Below are 20,064 nucleotides of genomic sequence, written 5' to 3'. Positions count from 1 at the left end.
TTTTGACTGTTTCTGGGAGCCTCTAGTAGTCCAGCAGCTGATGATCGCAGTGTTCTTGCTGGTGTGTAATTTATTAGAGTGTTGGTGATGTAGCTAGGTCCATGTCCATTTAGAGCTTTGTATGTAAGGAGAAAGACCTTAAAGTAAATTCTAAATGTTACAGGAAGCCAGTGTAAAGTAGCTAAGACTGGACTAATGTGCTCTCTCCTTTTGGTTCTAGTTAGCAGTCGGGCTGCAGAGTTTTGGATAAGCTGAAGCCTCTCTGTGGTTTTCTTAGGGAGACCTGTGAAAAGTGCATTACAGCAGTCTAACCGGCTAGATATGAATGCATGAATTAGCTTCTCAGCATCGTTCTGATTAATAAATGGTCGTACTTTTGCTATATTTCTGAGATGGAAGAACGATGTTTTCGTTACTTTGCTAATATGAGAATTGAAGTTCAGTTCTGAATCTATGATAACCCAGAGACTAGTGACCTCAGATTTGATCCAAGGGGTTAGTCCTCCCAGGTTCTTTATTAATTATGGGACTTGATCAAAATTAAAACTGCCGAAATCATGTTCAAAGCTTCACATAACTCTCTTCCAACCCCCATCCAATATCGGTTCACTGAGAGGGTAGGAACCAGGATTTATAATCTTAGAGGGAAACAGAAACTCCAGCAACCGGGTGTAAGAACCACTCTAAAATCTATGTGTATATCTGTTTGTGGAGTAAGATTATGGAATGGATTGGACGAGGAGGTTAAATTGAGTAAAACATATACCAGTTTAGAAGAAAGTTAAAAAAAGGAATATTGGAAAGGTATAAGGAGGAGGGTGAACATGATGTTTGGCATTAAAAGGAGTATGTATATAAAATATGTATTGACTGGTCAGACTCATGTGTGTCTTGTTGAGATGTCGGGGGGAATGGGGGAAGCGGAGCTGTGTTGCATGTTGTGTGTAGCGGTTGACGGTCGGGGTGTGGGGAATGGAAGTTCACAGGTTTGGCTTCTTCCATCCCACTTTTCAGACCATGGGTGCTGGGTGGTGTCTGTTGTTGCTGTTGTCTATTTTTTTGTGGTGGTTGTAGTGCTGTTTTGTGGTTGTCTTGTATTGTATAGGTTGTATGGTTTGAAATGAACAAATTAAACTGATACTTGTTTAGTTTAAGAATAGGGGGCAGGTAACCATAAGATTTATTCTTCTTCCTGCTCCTTTTGCCCATGGTAGAACTGTATTTATGATTTTGTATGAAAACTGTATGATTGTATTGCTTCCATGTGGCAAATAAAAACCCTGAATCTGAGTGGCACGCGGGCTGTTGTTTTCCTTCGGTCATGACGTGCTTTATCAGGGGGGGGGGGGGGGGGGGGGTGTCTTGGATGGGGATTGATGTGTGGGGTGTTTGGGGGACTGGCTGTTCCGGGGTGGTTCACATGCCTTCAAGCGACATTGTACATATTGTACTTATTTTATGCCTATTCTTATGTCTGCACTTTCTACATTGCACTACTTTTATACCTATTCTTATGTCTGCATTTTATACATTGTTTTTATTCTGTCAACTGTATGCTGATTTTATGCCTATGTTCATTTTATACTATTTGCTGTGGGGCACTTTGGGCTGCGGTCCATGTGTGAAAAGTGCTATATAGATAGTTATTAATATTTATTATTATTATTATTATTATTATTATTATTATTGTAACTGAGGGGTTACAAAACCCTGACTGTATTAAAGATTGTGATAGATTAAACCACTGCTAGTTATGTACTTTAATTACTGGCCAGACAGTACATCAAATATAGATGGTGAACACCCACAAGAACACGGCATTGACACAGAAATAGTATTTGAGGGTAATTTATTATTATTAGGCAACGTTAGGTTACAGAATGAGAATTAGGGTCGCGCTTGTATGGCGAAGAATATACGTAAAGTCAGTCAAGAGCATGAGTCACTAAGAATAGCAGGAATCCTACGATGGGTCTAAGTTGACACCACCTGTCGTATAGTAGCAATTATATAGGGCAACACTGGTACCGACTGGAGACAATGGGTTCCCTCCGGGGGTGTAAGGCCTGGAGGGTAGAGGAATGTTCGGGTACTCCGTCTGATTCAATGAAGAATAAAGAGACTCCAGGTACAGGAGTCGGTCCTTGTAAACTCCCTCGATCAGCAGCAAAAGCAATAATTGTAATCCAAATGCCCGACAGCATTGATGACAGCTAGCCAGCCCCGTCCACGAGGCAGGCCCGAGTTGTAATCCTCACGAGGTTGAATCTCAAACGATAGTGGAAATCAACGATGCTCTTCTCCGGGTACCACGTTCCAAATCAATATAATCCAACCAGTAATGGTTCTGCAATCGCCGACGCAGATTCTCCTGTGTACATGTCCAACGGTTCTCCGCCTAGGACTCCTCGGGTGTGGGCGACGTATTTAGGCCAAACAGCCTGGATAAGTGCACTAGCTAAAGACACGACGAACCGCTGGGTAATGCTACACACGAAAGAACTGTGGCCGCACGATATACAATAAATGATCGACTATTTAATTCACATTAAGTCGAACTCAACGTTACTTCATTAAACTCTGACACGTTTACCATTCTATTCGCACGCGGTTCTCAATGCTCTGTTAGACGCAAAGTTGCTCACTTCACTGCACGTTGACTCGTGGTGAAGGTGGGTAAGGTACTGAACGTAACTGAATTGAACTAAGCGACTAAGCACGGTGTGCGCACCTTGCGCTGTATTTATACTTAAGTGAATATCTAGTCCCAACCTCAGTCCTTGTCTGGTATCACTACGCTGACTCCGGGCATGTTCCGACATGCCTGCAGTTGTCTTTGAACTTGCCGTTGGGGGCTTGCGCGCTGGCGCCTGGGGCGCTGTCCAATAGGAGAGCGAATATTACTCTGGTCTGAACGCAGGTAAAGGGATATTCCGTGTATATATATAAATAATATACAAAGTATATCAAACAATAAAGGCAGATTCTCAGTTTAATCTGGCCCTTCACAACAATTATTATTATTATTATTATTATTATTATTATTATTATTATTATTATTATTATTATTATTATTATTATTATTATTATATCGTTAAAAGATGTATGCATTGAAATGTCTAAGTCTCGAGGACATTGAAAATGACCTCAATTGTCCTTTTAGAGCAGGGGTTCTCAAACTTTTTTATACCACGACCCCATTTTATTTAGGATTTCTTTTGGCGACCCCACACTTAACACTATCAGTGCCACTGGTTAACATGGTAAAACATGGTTGTATGCCAGCACCCACTTCAATGATAGCGTTGTGAACGCATAATCTATGTCTTAAATTATGGCTATGTGTCTAATCTGCCCGTCGCTTATCAATGACTTGTTTGCAGTCAACAGTCGAAACGTATTTTATTATTTTTTTTTAATCAGTTCATTTCCGTTTTATAGCATTTTGAAAAGCCCTCGTTTTCTTGAAAGTTTCAGGAAAATATAACTTTTCCGTGATAAACGGCATTTACTGGAATACACAAAAAACGTTGACATTTTTCTGCCTATTTATGAATTGTTTTCAAATAAACGCTAGATTATCGATAGTATATGTGTACTTATGCACGCTAGAGAAGCGGGCTGAAAAATCTATTCTCTCATTTCCTGATCAGAGCGCGCACACACACACATGGGGCAAACGCTGATATCTTTGTGAAAACAGATCTGATTACCCCAAGACTGGTAAAATAGATTCCTTATCTCGGATCAGATGTTCTCCAAAAAGATTATTCCAATTCCTGATCGCCATTCCAAATATCGATCGCGTTTATTGATTCAGCGCTGGGTACTGTAAATATGTATTCCACGTTGTTTTCCGGCTCTGCAATCACTTCGGTCTCTTCAGATGGCTTGCCGGAAAAGTAAAATGAGGAAACTGGACCCCCCCCCCCCCACCAGTCTAATCCAATGGGGTGCAGTTACACAGGGAGAGACGATAGGGGGCGGTATTTTCCCAATGGAGCACAGAGAGAGTTTGGAGCACTAGCGTGAGGCTCGATTGATGAAATATGAATTCAAATCGCTAATAAAAAATAAAACGACAAACAGCGCTATATAGCGTTGCGGGCATTCAACAGGCGGCATTAACTAACGACATAAAGCATCCGTGGCACTCAAAGTGTTAATGTATCGCGTAATTTCAACGTGGAAATAAGGAATATCAAAATAAAAGCACACGTTGTTTAGAAAATGAAATTACAGCACTATGTTATCAATAAAATGAATGAATATTATCAACAAAAGCAATGGAATTGTTTCTGTATAAACATTTATAAAACGAGGCATATTTAGCCAAAATATGTTGCCAGAACATGAAAAGAAAATGCGCTCACGTGCGCTTTGGCAGAGATCCGCTTCTACTCTGAAAATCCGCCCTCACAGAGGTTGATGCAAAGGGGACAAGCTTTATCAGCGCAGCATTACACAACACTGGGTACTCGTTCCGGACTGATATCCAGAACTTTGCGAGGAGCTGTCCAGTGAACTTGACTTTCAGTAGCTCGTCACACGAAAGATCATTGAGCGCCTCCTGCATTCTGTTCCTACAAAAAGCCATCAAGCTGAGTAAATACCCCCAAATCTCAGCTGATTATCCTGGAGTGCCACTAACGGAGTTTCCAGTTCACTATCAGCAGATTTCTCTGCCAATGTGTTGTTTTTGTCTGCAAGGAAAATCCGCGCTTCTTCTCAGAGTTAACAAAGGCGAATACGCCTCGAGATAGCCACCGCACTTCAGCTGGTTGTGCGCAGAGGCAGAGCCCATTTCATCGCGACCAACCAGCAATGCTTCCAACAACAAACCTATCCATTGCGACTCCAGGTTACACACAAAAGACCAGACCCCCCTCCCGCGATTATAAATGTGCAGCGTGTAGTGAGATGTGTATTGGAATACGTGTGTCGGCCTCCATTGATGAAGGGGCGAGACATGGCAAATACACACAGCTGCCGGGTGGAAAACTCTATCCGAGTTTTTATCTTTTTTTGCCAATGCGCGACCCCACTGTCACCTACCCGCGACCCCACTTTGGGTCGCGACCGTAGTTTGAGAACCGCTGTTTTAGAGAATAAATAAAGGTTTGAATCCACTACAGTTAAAAAGGCAATGCTTTAGAAAGACACCAACACACAACAACTCTCACCTGGGATTGAGTCCGAACTCCTAGGGGCTTGGGGGACCTTTTAAACATTCCACTGAACACCCCTCCCTAAAGAAGAAGAACAAGGCCCCAGGACAGTCAGACTACCATGCAAAATGATTTAATAAAAAGTTATTTAATTAACTGGCTGAATTTAAGACTGCACAAATCATGTTTAGAGCACGAAACAATTCACTCCCTGGCAGTGGTGCGTTGGTCATGGGACGGGGTTGCACGCCGTTCCACCAGGTCTATGAGCAGGAGCACGATGTGCACACAAGAATGCGCTGCACTCGACCCATGCGCCAACTCGCCAAGTACCCACCTGGCTACTTTGCATAACAATAGCTCAGGTCGTCAGGTGTGTTCAAATACGTCCTCAGATACATTTAAACAAAACTTGTGAATGAAATGTTTTACATTCCATTCCTAGAGGCATAGAATAGAAATAGAAATACGTTTATTATCCCGTGGGAAATTTGACACTGCAAATCGCTCAACATTTAAACAGGACAGGTCACGAATTAGAATAATAACACAAATCAAATCAAGTTGCCTAGGATAAGAGTAGAGTAAAATAGAATAAAAATGGAATAAAATAAAATGTAAATAAATACAGTAAAATAAATACAGTAAAATATACTGAGCATGGGGGAAGGGGGGGGGTACAGGTAGTAAAAACAACACAAGCAGTGTAAACAAATATATTGGTCAATATAATATAATTAACTATCTAACTAACTGAAATATATATATATTAGGCATGGTCTTTATTCTGTGCGCACGTGAGGGAACATTTATGCGTGTGACGTCATTAAAACCAGGTATGAAATCACCAACCCACCACTGCTCCCGGGTAACATCTGTGGAGGATATACAGAGCTCACCTACCCCACTCCCCTCCTCAACCCCTCCCCTCCCCTCCATCCTGTCCCCTCTCCTGTGTCCCCCCCTTCTCCCTCCTGACTATAGGGACCCCTCACACGTCATTCACTCTTCTCGTCCTGGGTCATTTAGCTGATCACCTGAGTGAGAGCCACTCAGCCATGTCTATCTTGTACCTATTTGATCTATCTGGCTATTAAACCATATTATCCGGATCCACTTGACTGAGTAAGTTATTCCCATCAATAATATCCACAACACATCCAAAAAAAAATCTGTGATAGAGAGGGGGGTTACAATTTAAGAGGCGAGTCTAACTTAAAGAAACAGGCTGTTCATTCAACAATGAAGAGTATGTGTATTTCAGTTTGTGGAGTGAATCTGTGGAATGGTTTGAGTGTGGAATTAAAACAAAGCACAAATATAAATTACTTAAAGGGGAACTATTTTGCTATTTCTTTCACTATTTGGGCACTTTTACACAATTCCTGTGAGTCTATGGAACACCTCTGTAATATATATTTTTTTTATTCATTGTTTTGTATTTCTAATCAAGTCCTCAAAAACAGCATTTTTCTACCTCAAGATCTCGAGCTGTTTTGAGCCTGGGCTCCTAAACCACTGCGGAGCGTCGTCTTCGCCTGAACATTAACATGCAGCAGTGACTATATGACATCACATATAGGCACATTTTCAAACGACTCAGTTCAGTGAGGGTGAATATTGTGAGAGGAGAATTGGAAGAATGCGCAAATATGAGAATTTTGAGACATAGATCATATTAATATAAGTTCACATAGCTAGGAAACAATGCTAAACACTCAAAAAGGCCATTTATAAGATAGTTCCCCTTTAAAAAAAAGGATTACTGATATTTTCTTATCATAATATTTTCTTTTCATAGTGTGGACATTTATGTATGAAAATGAGTTAATATGAGTTGCAAAAGATAAGTGTGAAGGGGGTAGGAATACATAAGTTTACACTTCATCCTACTCCCCGTTTTTTATTTATGTTAGAAATAAACTCATTCAATGTCATTGTTTGGTTAAAGGGACTCACCTTAGTGGCTTCTCTGTCAGTGAGACTGTCGGTGCTGGCTGAGAGCTCACTGTCCACAGACAGATAATCCTGAAAAACGCACAAGACGATCATTTAGCCTGCTTTGGAAATGGAAAACAGTTCTACAAGCGTATTTCTTCAGGTGAAATATTGTCCTGTACAGAATAATTAATTCACCTGCGAAGGCCTACGTTCTTGGCCCGGTTTTGGTGAACGTCTGAAGATTCCACCCAGCACACCTGCTTTCTCCTGAATAGGGAGGTGGAGAGTTGGATTTCTATTAATTCTGAAGTAGTAACGTCAGAGTAGGACAGCTAAAAACAGGTGGTTTACATTTTACATTTAGTCAGTTAGCGGACGCTTTTATCCAAAGCGACTAAGTTCTGTACGACAAGTCAGCAGGAAGGGTACAACTCTTACAACTGAGTAACAATGTTCATCAAACGGCGCTGCAGCGTTGAGCATATACTAGTAGTAAAGACATATTAGTATAGTAGGAAGAGTGCATGATAGTTAGGGCTGACCTTCGATTTTTTCCCGAAGCTTCGGGGCCGAGATTCGATTTTAATTCGAATCTTCGAGATTAAAAATAATAATAATAATAATAATTTTTCTTTTTATTTAATATTTTTATGTTGTAGGACTTGTACAGCACTTTGTTCAACTTTGTCAGTGCTGTAAAGTTTAAACCTTTTTAAATCTTAGACAAACAAAACACTTTGCTTTCATGAAATATTGTAAGCCGTCATTTGAGGCTTTATAAAAGCAGCACAATGAACACAAATCTGTCAGTGCAGAGTCCGACCTCATCTTAAATAACAAACAGCACTCATCTTAAATAACAAACAGCATTGCTTGTTGTAGTTAACAAAGAGAGGCAGAGTTGATTTTGCAAAAAAAGAAAAAAATATAATTTTTCTTTCTTTTAATAATCAAATTTTATTTTCATATTCGAATCCCATGCCCATCGAACGAAGCTTCGAAGTATTTAAGACAGCCCTAATGATAGTATAAAACAGTAAGAAGGTTAGTGTTTTTCATTTCAGATATTGATCGAAGTAGTGTGTTTTTAGTCAACGGCGAAAGATTGGTCGGGTTTCACCTGTCCTAACTGTGGTGGGCAGTTCGTTCCACCATTGTGGAGTGAGGAGTAGGCGGCTTCTCTTTGATGACCCTCCCGGAGCTCGGACAGGAGTGGGTCTGAGGCGGCAAGAAGAAGTAGAGCGGAGGGGTCTTGAGGGTGTGTAGTTAGAGACCATTGACCGGAGGTAGGCGGGAGCCATTCCCTTCACTGCGCGATATGCCAGGTCGAGGACCTTGAAGCGTATTCGTGCGGCGATGGGGAGCCAGTGCAGGTCCCTGAGAAGTGGGGTAACATGGGCTGACTTCGGTAGGTTTGAGATCAGGCGGGCCGCTGCATTCTGGATGAGTTGAAGAGGCTTGGTGGCAGTGGTTGGTAGACCAGCAAGCAGTGCGTTGCAGTAGTCGAGGCGAAACATGTTGATTGGACGAGGAGTTGAGTGGCTTCTTTTGTCAGGAAGGGGAGGATCCTTCCGACGTTGCTCAGGAAGAATGTGCAGGTTCTGGTCGTTGCGGTGATGTGAGCGGAAAAGTTCGGCCGGTCGTCAAGGACAACACAGAGGTTCTTGGCGGTGGGGGGACACGGCCACGGCTACATTCTCCACTGTGATGGAAAGGTTGTTCAGCAGGGAGGATTTGGCCGGCAGGTGAAGCAACTCTGTTTTGCTTCGGTTCAGTTTAAGGTGGCATAGGTGGTTCAATGCTGGAATGACAAAACAGTGAACACACTCACCTTAGTGGCGTCTTTCTCAGCGAGACTGCCGGTGCTGGTGGAGAGATCACTGTCCACCGATAAATGATCCTGGAAAAGACACGGCCACCATTTAGCCAACTTCGGCTACATCAGGTACTACAAGCTTATTTCTGAGGCTAAAATATTATCCTGTTCAGAATATGAATTCACCTGCGATGGCCTACGATCATACGCCGGTTTGGGTGATCGTCGGAAGATTCCGACCAGCACGCCTGGCTTCTCCTGAAAAGGGAAGCAGAGAGAGTTGAACTTCTCCTATCTCCTGCCCACCTGACCACACGCCTTTGGTCATGTAGAAATATATCGACGTACAACATTGTTACCGGAGCCACTTCCAGGGTCCCCAGGTCAGGCCAGGACTTCCGGTCTGGTCTTCTGAAGCCAATCTCCTGTGTTTTTATCTTAATTTGTATTTTGTATTGTATTTATTGGTTTAAAATACAGACAGTGCATATTAAGGAACATTTTACTGTAAATATGCCAGTTTAGCCAGGTTGGTCTACAAGATACACTACACGACTAAGGTACCCATGTACATGTCAAAATACTTCCCAAAGGTCAGTGAATACCACGATTACAACACCAGAGGGAGCTCCACAAATCATGTTAAACCCAGATTCGGCTCAAACAAGGGACTAAACATGTTTCGCAATTATGCCACATCAATGTGGAACGCCCTACCCACAGCTGTAAAGGAATGTGAATCACTACCCACTCTCAAAGAGCACCTACGAGAGACTGCAATTCGAAACTGGCCCCTGTAAATGTCCTAACGCAACCCCCTCCAATGTACAATAAATGTCCTATTAAACCCAATAATACACAAGACCATCTTCTTGGGACCAAGTAAGGTTTAGTCGATAATCCAATGTACAGTTTCCCCCCCCACCCCACCCCACCTACCCAACCCCCCCTCCACCCCTCCTACCTACCAACTTCCTCCAATGTACAGTTTCTTCGTCAAATGTATATACTCTCTTTTTTAGACACTTCTTGTATCAAAAACAGTACTGTATTTGTAAATCTGGTATATCATAAATGTATAGATGTAGCAGTACTGTCTATCTGTATGTCATGTATGTCATATATGTTATGATGAATTAGGGCGGCTGGGTGGCGCAGCGGACATTGCGCTCGTCACCAACGCAAGAGACACCGGTATCGAATCCGGCTGTCAGCGTTGCCTCCGGCTTTGGCCAGCCGTCATACTAACTCAATTGGCAGAGTTAGCGGGAGGGAAGTCGATGGGTGGTAGTCTGGTCGTTGTGAACAGCGACTCCTACAGGTCGGTTGGGGCGCCTGCACAGCAAAGTCAGGAAAATGGCGGGGGCAGTGTGAGCCTCCTACACGTTACTCCTTGCCAATCAGAGTCCACGCTGGCAGGTGAAAAGATGTGACTGGCTGCCTCCACATGTATTGGAGGGGACATGTGATGGACTTCTATCCTCCCTACAACCGGCCAGGGGGGGGCACATGCGAGCAACGATCAAGACAGGGGAGGGGAAAATTGGCACGGCTAATAATAGAAAAATAGAAAGAGGAGAAAAAGTGGATAAAAAAAATATATGTTATGATGAATTGAAAATGGGGGACCCTGATGTAAACAAGATGAAAGTCTTTCTCTGGTCTGCATCCCCTTAACACTTTCAGTGCCACGAGGTGGCACCAGAGTTAGCTCTTGAATGCCACCATCGGCGCCAATGTTACGCTTAATATCGCCTAATCTATGTTTTAAATTATGGCTATGTGTCTAATCTGCCCGTCGCTTATCAAAGAATCCTTTTCCAGTCAGTGCTGTCAAGGCAGATTGGTTTTTTATCGCTTCATTTCCGTTTGAGAGCATTTTGAAAAGCACCCGTTTTGAGGTAAAAAACAGTCCATTCTGGACCATTCTATGATAATCGTCTTTTACTGGAATATTCCAGAACGTTGATATTTGTCTGCCTATTTATGAATCGTTTTCAAATAAACGCTAGATCAATATTATACGTGCACGCACGCACATTCGAGCCGCGCACGGATAATCGCAGTGTTCATTTCCTCTTGGATTTTTACAGTGAAACCGATAGAGCCCATTTCACAAAACAGCTTATATCTTCATCAAAATGAGTCTGATTATCCTAACACTGATAACATAGATTCCTTACCCGACATCAGATGGTATCCAACTGGTATATTCCAATTCCTGATCACCATTCGAAAAAATCGATAAGTGTATAGATCCAACGTGATACAGTAGTACACATGATTCCGCGGGGCTCAGAGGATCCAGAATGAACTGTGGTAACCCCGGCTGGATCAGTGGACTGGAAAATGTGGAGTACAGGATTTTTTTCCCCATCCATTTTCATTGAGTCCATTCCAAAATCCCTTATGTCATCTGGGAGACGATAGGGGGCGCTTTTTTCCATATCTGATCGACGGCGGCACTCGGGTATACTAGGGTAGGCTCGCGTGATGCAATATGATTTCAGATTGCTAAAAAAATAAATAAAAGAAATTCAGAGAAATCTCGTGAGTGGCTTTCCACGAGATATTAATAATTCCGAGAAAACTCGTGAGTGGCATAGAAAGTGTTAACGTTAATATCGCCTAATCTATGTTTTAAATTATGGCTATGTGTCTAATCTGCCCGTCGCTTATCAAAGAATCATTTTCCAGTCAGTGTTGTCAAGGCAGATTGGTTTTTTATCGCTTCATTTCCGTTTGAGAGCATTTTGAAAAGCGCCCGTTTTCAGGTGAAAAACAGCCCATTCTGTGATAATCGCCTTTTACTGGAATATTCCAGAACGTTGATATTTGTCGGCCTATTTATGAATCGTTTTCAAATAAACGCTAGATGATCAATAGTATACGTGCACGCACGCACGTTCGAGGCGCGCGCTGATAATAGCTGTTTTCATTTCCTCATGGATTTTACAGTGAAACCGATAGAGCACATATCAGAAAAAAGCTTATATCTCCTCGAAAACGAGTCTGATTATCCTAACACTGATAACATAGATTCCTTACCTGACATCAGATGGTATCCAAATGGTATATTCCAATTCCTGATCACCATTCGAAAAAATCGATAAGTGTATAGATCTAACGTGTATACAGTAGAACTCATGATCAGCGGGGCTCAGAGGATCCAGAATGAACTCTGGTAACCCCGGCTGCATCAGTGGACTGGAGAATGTGGACTGGAATATATATTTTTTTCCATCCATTTTCATTGAGTCCATTCCAAAAGTCCATTTACCATCTGGGAGACGATAGGGGGGCGCTTTTTTCACATCTGATCGCCGGCGGCCCTTGGGTAGGCTAGGGTAGGCTCGCGTGATGCAATATGATTTCAGATCCCCAAAATAAATAATAAAAAATAAAAAAAAAACTAGAAATCTCGTGAGTGGCTTTCAACATAACTATCGTAAACCCGAGATTAGCTGTGAGTGGCAGTCAAAGTGTTAACTGGTTCCAGGCCAACCACGGACATGTCCGTGTTTCGAATCCAACGGTAGAGGGCCAACCACGGACATGTCCGTGGCAAGGTTGTTTTGGCTTTTATTCCATTTTAATAACCTACTCAATGTCACAGAGCGGCCTTGCAGATTTACCCCACTCTTGGAATTCTGAAAAGTGCATTACCGGCCAGATCCTCGTAGGGGCGCTGTCTAGATAATGCAGTGTTCCCTGTGGCAGAACGGTGCTTAATTTTTTTTTACTTTGAATGGAGTTTACTGTTAGCTGGAATCTATACGTGTAGCCTGTAGCTTGGAATACCTTTTTCGACGACGAATTCACTATGCAGTAAAGGAATATATCATCAGCCAATGCACATATCGATCTACCAGATGGCGATCGATAACTGGGAAATCCTTTTGGGGATCCAACCGGCCCACGGTAAGATCTTTTTCACGTAAATTACATGCTGATCAGGCCTTGTTATCATAGCCAACCAGGCGATCAGCGAATGTGGCTACTGAGGCTAACGCTGTTATTGGTAATCAATAATCAGAAACGACGTCCCCCGCCCCCCCCTTTCATGCATTCATGGTGGACCATGAATACCGACAATATGCATTTTGCGTTTTAGCTCTAGCTTCTGTAGTGCCGAAACGCTGTTCGATTTAATGTTATTAGCTTAGCGCCCTGTATCTCGCCTTCCAGGAAATATACTAGCCCAAATCCCATATAACGCTTATATTCACGAGGCTATAAAATGCGAACGTATTGATGAAAAAATATTTCTTTAAGCCATTTTGAAGGGACGGTTTATGATCTCAATTGACAATGAGAATGGACAGATAGCAATACTATAAAGTATAGATTTAGCTCTACAAACAGCCTCACGCACAATGCAAGTCTGTTTTGAAATGCTGGCCTTATAGAGTGAGATTAGACGGCCCCCAATGGCCGGGAATGTGTTAACACTTTGAGTGCCAACGATGAGAATTCTCGTTATTTCATGCCAACCGTTCAGTGCCAACGACGAGAAATCGTTATTTTTTTTATTAGCGATTTCCATAAATTTTTCTCTGAGCTCGAACAGGGAAAATACCGCTCCCTATCGTCTCCCGGATGATAATGCACCCATTGGATTGGACTGAATGAAAACGCATGGGGAAAAGAAAATCCGGAATCCACATCTACTTGTCAGGCATGTAATCCGAGCCGATTGCAGTCTTTGTGGTCCCTCAGAACAGCATGGAATATGTGTTTCGAGCACCCAGCATTGGATCAATAAACGCGATCGATATTTGGAATGGCGATCAGGAATTGGAATAATCTTTTTGGAGAACATCTGATCTGAGGTAAGGAATCGATTTTACCAGTCTTGGGGTAATCAGAGCTTTTTTCACAGATATATCAACGTGGGCCCTATATGTATGTGTGTGTGCTGATCAGGAAATAAGATAATCGATTTTTCAGCCCGCTTCTCTAGCGTGCATAAGTACACATATACTATCGATAATCTAGCGTTTATTTGAAAACGATTCATAAATAGGCCGAAAAATGACAATGTTTTTTGTGTATTCCAGTAAAGGGCGATTCCTGCAGAATCTCTTTTTTCCTGGAAATTTCCAAAAACGAGCGTTTTTCTAAATGGTATAAAACGGAAATGTACCGATGAAAAAAACAATCCGTTTCGACAATGTTGACTGCAAGCAAGTCATTGATAAGCGACGGGCGTATTAGACACAAACCCATAATTTAAGATAGTTTATGCGTTCGCAAATGTGCTCGCCCTCTCATTGAATAGAGCGCTGGCACTCAAACGCTAAGTGGGCACTTGTGACTTGTTTTTTTGCTTAAATACCAGCTTTTTCTCTGTTGGAATCATTCTGATGACAGCAGCAGAGAGGGTAGGATCTTTTAACTGAATAATACTGTGTACATCATTTTGAAGTGTGTGACTAAATTGTGTTGTGGAAATAGTTTGTAATTAGTTTCACCCAGCTGACAGAAACTGGAGGTGTGGCCTTTGTGCATGTGGCTTTTGTAGTTAAGTGGGCACTTGTGACAGTTTTTTGCTTAAATACCAACTTTTTCTCTGTTGGAATCATTCTGATGACAGCAGCAGAGAGGGTAGGATCTTTTAACTGAATAATACTGTGTACATCATTTTGAAGTGTGTGACTAAATTGTGTTGTGGAAATAGTTTGTAATTAGTTTCACCCAGCTGACAGAAACTGGAGGTGTGGCCTTTGTGCATGTGGCTTTTGTAGTTAAGTGGGCACTTGTGACCGTTTTTTTTGCTTAAATACCAGCTTTTTCTCTGTTGGAATCATTCTGATGACAGCAGCAGAGAGGGTAGGATCTTTTAACTGAATAATACTGTGTACATCATTTTGAAGTGTGTGACTAAATTGTGTTGTGGAAATAGTTTGTAATTAGTTTCACCCAGCTGACGGAAACTGGAGGTGTGGCCTTTGTGCATGTGGCTTTTGTAGTTAAGTGGGAACTTGTGACAGTTTTTTTGCTTAAATACCAGCTTTTTCTCTGTTGGAATCATTCTGATGACAGCAGCAGAGAGGGTAGGATCTTTTAACTGAATAATACTGTGTACATCATTTTGAAGTGTGTGACTAAATTGTGTTGTGGAAATAGTTTGTAATTAGTTTCACCCAGCTGACAGAAACTGGAGGTGTGGCCTTTTGCTGCAGGTGTCACTCATCAGTAATTAGTGATAGTGATTTAAGGACTTGCTGGCCTAGCGTCAGCGAAGCATCGAGAAACGAAGAGGGACAAAGAGGAGTTTTCCTGGAGGAGTTTTCCTGGAGTTATCCGCCGAGGGATCCACCGATCCACCCAGTGCTAAGCACACCATAATCCTATATTTTCCTCCCACTCTGCTATTTCCCTACTGTTGTGAAGGGCCAGATTAAACCGAATATATATATTTATTTATATATATATATTTAATTGTATTTGTATATTCTCTAATATTCCCTGATATCCCTTGTATATTCCTTGTACAATATGCATTGAATATCCATTCTAGCCTACTGAACATCCCATAATAGTCTCCATTCTACTATTGGTCGAGACCTTGGTGCCAGGCTGCCATACCCCCCAGACCCAGTTCAAACGTACCGCTCAACATGTACGAACAAGTCCTAGTTCCGCGTAGGAATCTGGCTACCGCACCACTAATGGTACTATTTGTTCATAGTGCGTATATATACTGCGCTACTAAAGTAGGACTTCCTTTTTAGTCCAGTTTCTTACCCTCCAATAGAGTGACAGACGTAAAGCCTCCCCGCGACGCCACGTGTGGGAGTAAGGCCAAGTTCGGCCTACCATCGGTATTGAGACATCGTGTATATTAATATTTGAATAGTCATATTTGGCACTATATCGTCGAGTTGGACGTAGTCTATTAAGCTAATAATAGTCTATTCATATGTAGTGCTTCGTGCGGTGAGAATACTATCGTAGTCAGTACCCCCATCGTTTCGGGTAGAACTGGCTGCTTATCCAGGGTGGCCGACCCCATGTGAGGCTGCACCCGAGGAGCCCCAGAGCCGACGAGCGAGTGGACCTGCATACCGGATTATTCTACCGACGACAGCCCGCCTTCCCAGGCACGGATTATGCTTTGTATACAGTGATTATTCTATGGATAAAGACCAACACTGCCGTGTGTTGGAAACCCCCCCCCCGGAGAGGACGACAGGTGAGGAGGAACACGACGAGGTCGCTTCACGTCTCTCCATCGTGGATCGGAGGAAGCCGGCCCACAGAGAGTCCAACTGCTTTCATCTGTGGATCGAGGATCGCTGAGGCACCGAGCCGCACAACCGTGGGTTCTCCCAGGATACCCTCGGCCAGACGGATACAGCCAGACTCTACCCCCCCCCCCCTTCTCCAGTTGTCTTACAAGCGACCGGAATTCCCCCCTAGTGTATCCAGTTCTATAATCATTAAAGTATCATTGCTATTATTCCTTAACTATTCCAGGTCGTATATTTACCGCCTGCGCCACCAGAGATTGGACGTTCTCTATTGATATACCAACGAATACTCATTTGCCATAAAAGTGCATCCTATTTCAAATCATAAATGTAATTAAGTGATTGCTCTACATACCTTTTGCTATGTATTAATTATTATTAAACGCAGACTTTCGACTTGGTACATTTGTGTTGGATCGTTTCATCTACGTGGGAGTGTTTACCATAATTATTTATGCCTAGTACTGGGTGGCCAGAGTCTAAAGTACAAGAGGTAGTGGTAGTAAGTATCATATCTAACAATACAGTCAGGGAATTGTACCCCTCAGTTACACCTACTATCTCGCTTCCTCCCTACAACCTTCTCCCTGCCACTCTTGACACCACAATGTGCCTCATACCTATATCCACAATCTGCTCCTCCAGAACTGACTCTACCCATCCACGCCAGTTTGCTAGCAACCCGGCTAATCTCTCCTACCCTCCTACAGCCACTAATACACCTGTCACAGTACGGGGAGGCTTATGGAATTGTCAATCAGCAGTCAAGAAAGCTGACTTCATTACTGCCTACGCCCATAGTCTAAATCTGCAGCTCCTGGCTCTAACTGAGACCTGGATAACTCCCAATAACTCATCAACACCTGCAGCATTATCTACAAACTATAACTTCACTCACACACCTCGACCCTCCAGACGGGGTGGAGGCACTGGCCTCATGACATCTCCTTCATGGGCTACAAACCTAACACAACTCCCAGAACTGTCACTCTCCTCCCTCGAATATCATGCAACATCTGTCTCTAATCCTTTCAATCTCACCATTGTTACACTCTATCGCCCTCCAGGTCCCCTCGATCACTTCATAGATGAGCTGGACATGCTTCTAAGCTCCTTACCGGAAGATGGTACCCCGCTCCTTCTATTGGGCGACTTCAACCTGCCTGACTCATCTCAGTCGGTCCCAGTGGTCTCCCTCCTACAACAATTTGACCTGACTCCCACTGCCATGCCTCCCACCCACAAAGCAGGCAACTCCTTGGATCTCATATTTTCCCGTAACTCCAGCATCATTAACACCACGGTAACTCCCCTACATGTATCTGACCATTCCTTCATATCCTTCTCACTAACTCTCATGCTTAACCGAAAGGTCTTCACCCCAACTCAAACCGTCTCACTCAGACGTAACCTGGCCTCCCTATCCCCCTCCACCCTCTCCTCTGACATAATATCCGCTCTACCTTTGAGTGACACCTTCTCTGCTCTCCCCACAGAGATGGCAACCTCCACCCTCCTCTCAGCCCTTGCAACCTCCTTTGACAAGCTCTGTCCCCTCGTTGAGAAACCTGCCCGCCGTTCCCCACCCAGTCCATGGCTGACGGATGCAGTGAGAGAACAAAGACAGGTCCTGAGAGCGGCTGAGAGGAAGTATAGAAAGTCACGCCTCACTGCTGACATCGACACATATCACAACCTCTTGTTAATATTCTCCAAAACCATTACTAATGCCAAAGCTTCTTTCTTTCACCATAGGATCGAGGCCTCTGCCAAGAATCTTCGCAAACTGCATGCTACCATGTCCTCCCTCCTCACTCCCCCCCCCCCACCCCCTCCTCCCTCATCTTTTTCTGCCGAAGACTTTGCGATCTTCTTTTGAGGAAAAAGTGGAGAACATCCGCAGCTCCTTCTCCCAACCCCCACCCATTCCAAACGCTGAATCGAGAACCTCATCCTTCACTCTGTCATCTTTCTCTCCCATTACAGAAGCCGAGACCCTGACACTGGTAACGTCGAACCGTCCGACTACATGCCAGCTGGACTAGCTACCCTCCCCACTCCTCCAGACCATAGCACCGGACATCCTCCCATTCCTAACTGCAACCATCAACTCCTCACTCAACTCGGGGGTGGTCCCCACCTCCCTAAAACAAGCCAGAGTCACGCCCCTCATAAAAAAACCAACCCTGAACCCCACCGTCATAGCCAACTATCGTCCTGTCTCTCTTCTCTCCTTTCTTTCTAAAACACTTGAACGTGCTGTATCCAACCAACTTACTGCTTATCTCTTACAGAATGACCTCCTAGACCCCAATCAGTCTGGCTTCCGGACTGGCCACTCCACAGAAACGGCCCTCATTGCGGTCACAGAGGCACTTCACTTAGCAAAAGCGAAAGGCCTCTCCTCTGTCCTGATTCTCCTAGATCTATCTGCAGCCTTCGACACAGTCAACCATCAGATCCTCCTCGCGGCCCTCGCAGGAATGGGAGTGGCTGGATCTGCGCTGACATGGCTGACATCATACCTCAACGACCGCTCCTACCAAGTGTCATGGAGAGGGACTCTGTCGGCCACCCGCCCCCTCCGGACGGGTGTCCCCCAGGGCTCGGTCTTAGGACCCCTTCTCTTCTCCCTCTACACTAAATCACTGGGTAACATTATCACGTCTCATAGCTTCTCATATCATTGTTATGCCGATGATACTCAACTCTTCCTCTCCTTCCCTCCCTCAGATATCCACGTCTCTGAGCGGATCTCGGCCTGTCTGTCCAACATCTCCGCCTGGATGACGACCAACCACCTCAAACTGAACCTAAGCAAAACAGAATTGCTCCACCTGCCGGCCAAATCCTCCCCCCTGACCGACCTCTCCATCACAGTCGAGAATGCAGCTGTGACCGCGTCCCCGACCGCCAAGAACCTTGGTGTTGTCCTCGACGACCAGTTGAACTTCTCTGCTCACATCGCAGCGACAACCAGAACCTGCAGATTCCTCCTGAGCAACGTCAGAAGGATATGCCCCTTCCTGACAAAAGAAGCCACCCAACTCCTCGTCCAATCAACAGTCATCTCCCGCCTCGACTACTGCAACGCACTGCTAGCTGGCCTCCCGGCCACTGCCACCAAGCCTCTTCAATTCATTCAAAACGCAGCGGCCCGCCTGATATCAAACCTACCGAAGTCGGCCCATGTCACCCCACTTCTTAGGGACCTGCACTGGCTCCCAATTGCTGCACGTATCCGCTTCAAGGCCCTCAACCTAGCATACCGTGCAGCAAAGGGAACCGCTCCCGCCTACCTCCGGTCAATGGTCTCTAACTACACACCCTCAAGACCTCTACGCTCTGCATCTTCTGGCCGCCTCAGACCTACTCCTATCCAAGCTCCCGGAGGGTCATCAAAGAGAAGCCGCCTATTCTCAGTCCTTGCCCCACAATGGTGGAATGAACTACCCATCCCAGTTAGGACAGCCGAATCCCGTCCAATCTTTCGCCGTCGACTAAAGACTCACTTCTTCAACCATTATCTGAAATGATTAAAAAAAATAAAAATAAAAATAAAGAAAAAATATAACCCTGACTAACCTTACTGTCATGCACTTGTCCTAATAAACTAACCTACACTGTAACACGCAACACTTGATGAACATTGTTACTCAGCTGATAGAGTTGTACCCTTCTTGCTGTCTTGTCGTACAGAACTTGTAAGTCGCTTTGGATAAAAGCGTCAGCTAAATGACTAAATGTAAATGTAAATCATGCGCCCCCTGCTGGCACTCAAAGTGTTAACAATTGTGTGTATTGAGCTGTACTGTATTGTACCCATTCTGCAATCTGTTAATACAATTTTCAATCAATTGGCTAATTTTCAACTGTAGTCTCT

The 20,064-nt window shown here is 43.8% G+C and overlaps 1 protein-coding gene across 6 annotated transcripts in view; it reads right to left on the bottom strand.

Annotated features, from left to right (window-relative positions):
• The window catches only part of apol1 (apolipoprotein L, 1), a 283,625-nt gene that overhangs the window by 45,726 nt on the left and 217,835 nt on the right, over positions 1-20,064 (bottom strand). For 5 of the 6 annotated variants that reach the window (XM_084313412.1, XM_084313414.1, XM_084313415.1 and 2 more), the window contains exons 17-22: positions 9,285-9,362; positions 9,112-9,183; positions 8,941-9,009; positions 7,305-7,376; positions 7,128-7,196; positions 5,184-5,249 (exon numbers count right to left, since the gene is read on the bottom strand). In XM_084313412.1, the coding sequence (XP_084169538.1) occupies positions 5,184-5,249; positions 7,128-7,196; positions 7,305-7,376; positions 8,941-9,009; positions 9,112-9,183; positions 9,285-9,362 (426 nt within the window). The remainder of the gene's footprint in view (positions 1-5,183; positions 5,250-7,127; positions 7,197-7,304; positions 7,377-8,940; positions 9,010-9,111; positions 9,184-9,284; positions 9,363-20,064) is intronic. The other variant, XM_084313417.1, reaches the window with a different exon arrangement.

The sequence above is a fragment of the Notolepis coatsorum genome (genome assembly GCF_963971535.1).
Source record: "Notolepis coatsorum genome assembly, chromosome: 4".
Taxonomy (NCBI): domain Eukaryota; kingdom Metazoa; phylum Chordata; class Actinopteri; order Aulopiformes; family Paralepididae; genus Notolepis; species Notolepis coatsorum.
The sequence above is the reverse complement of the archived record's forward strand: the minus strand, read 5'-3'. Positions and strand labels throughout refer to the sequence as shown.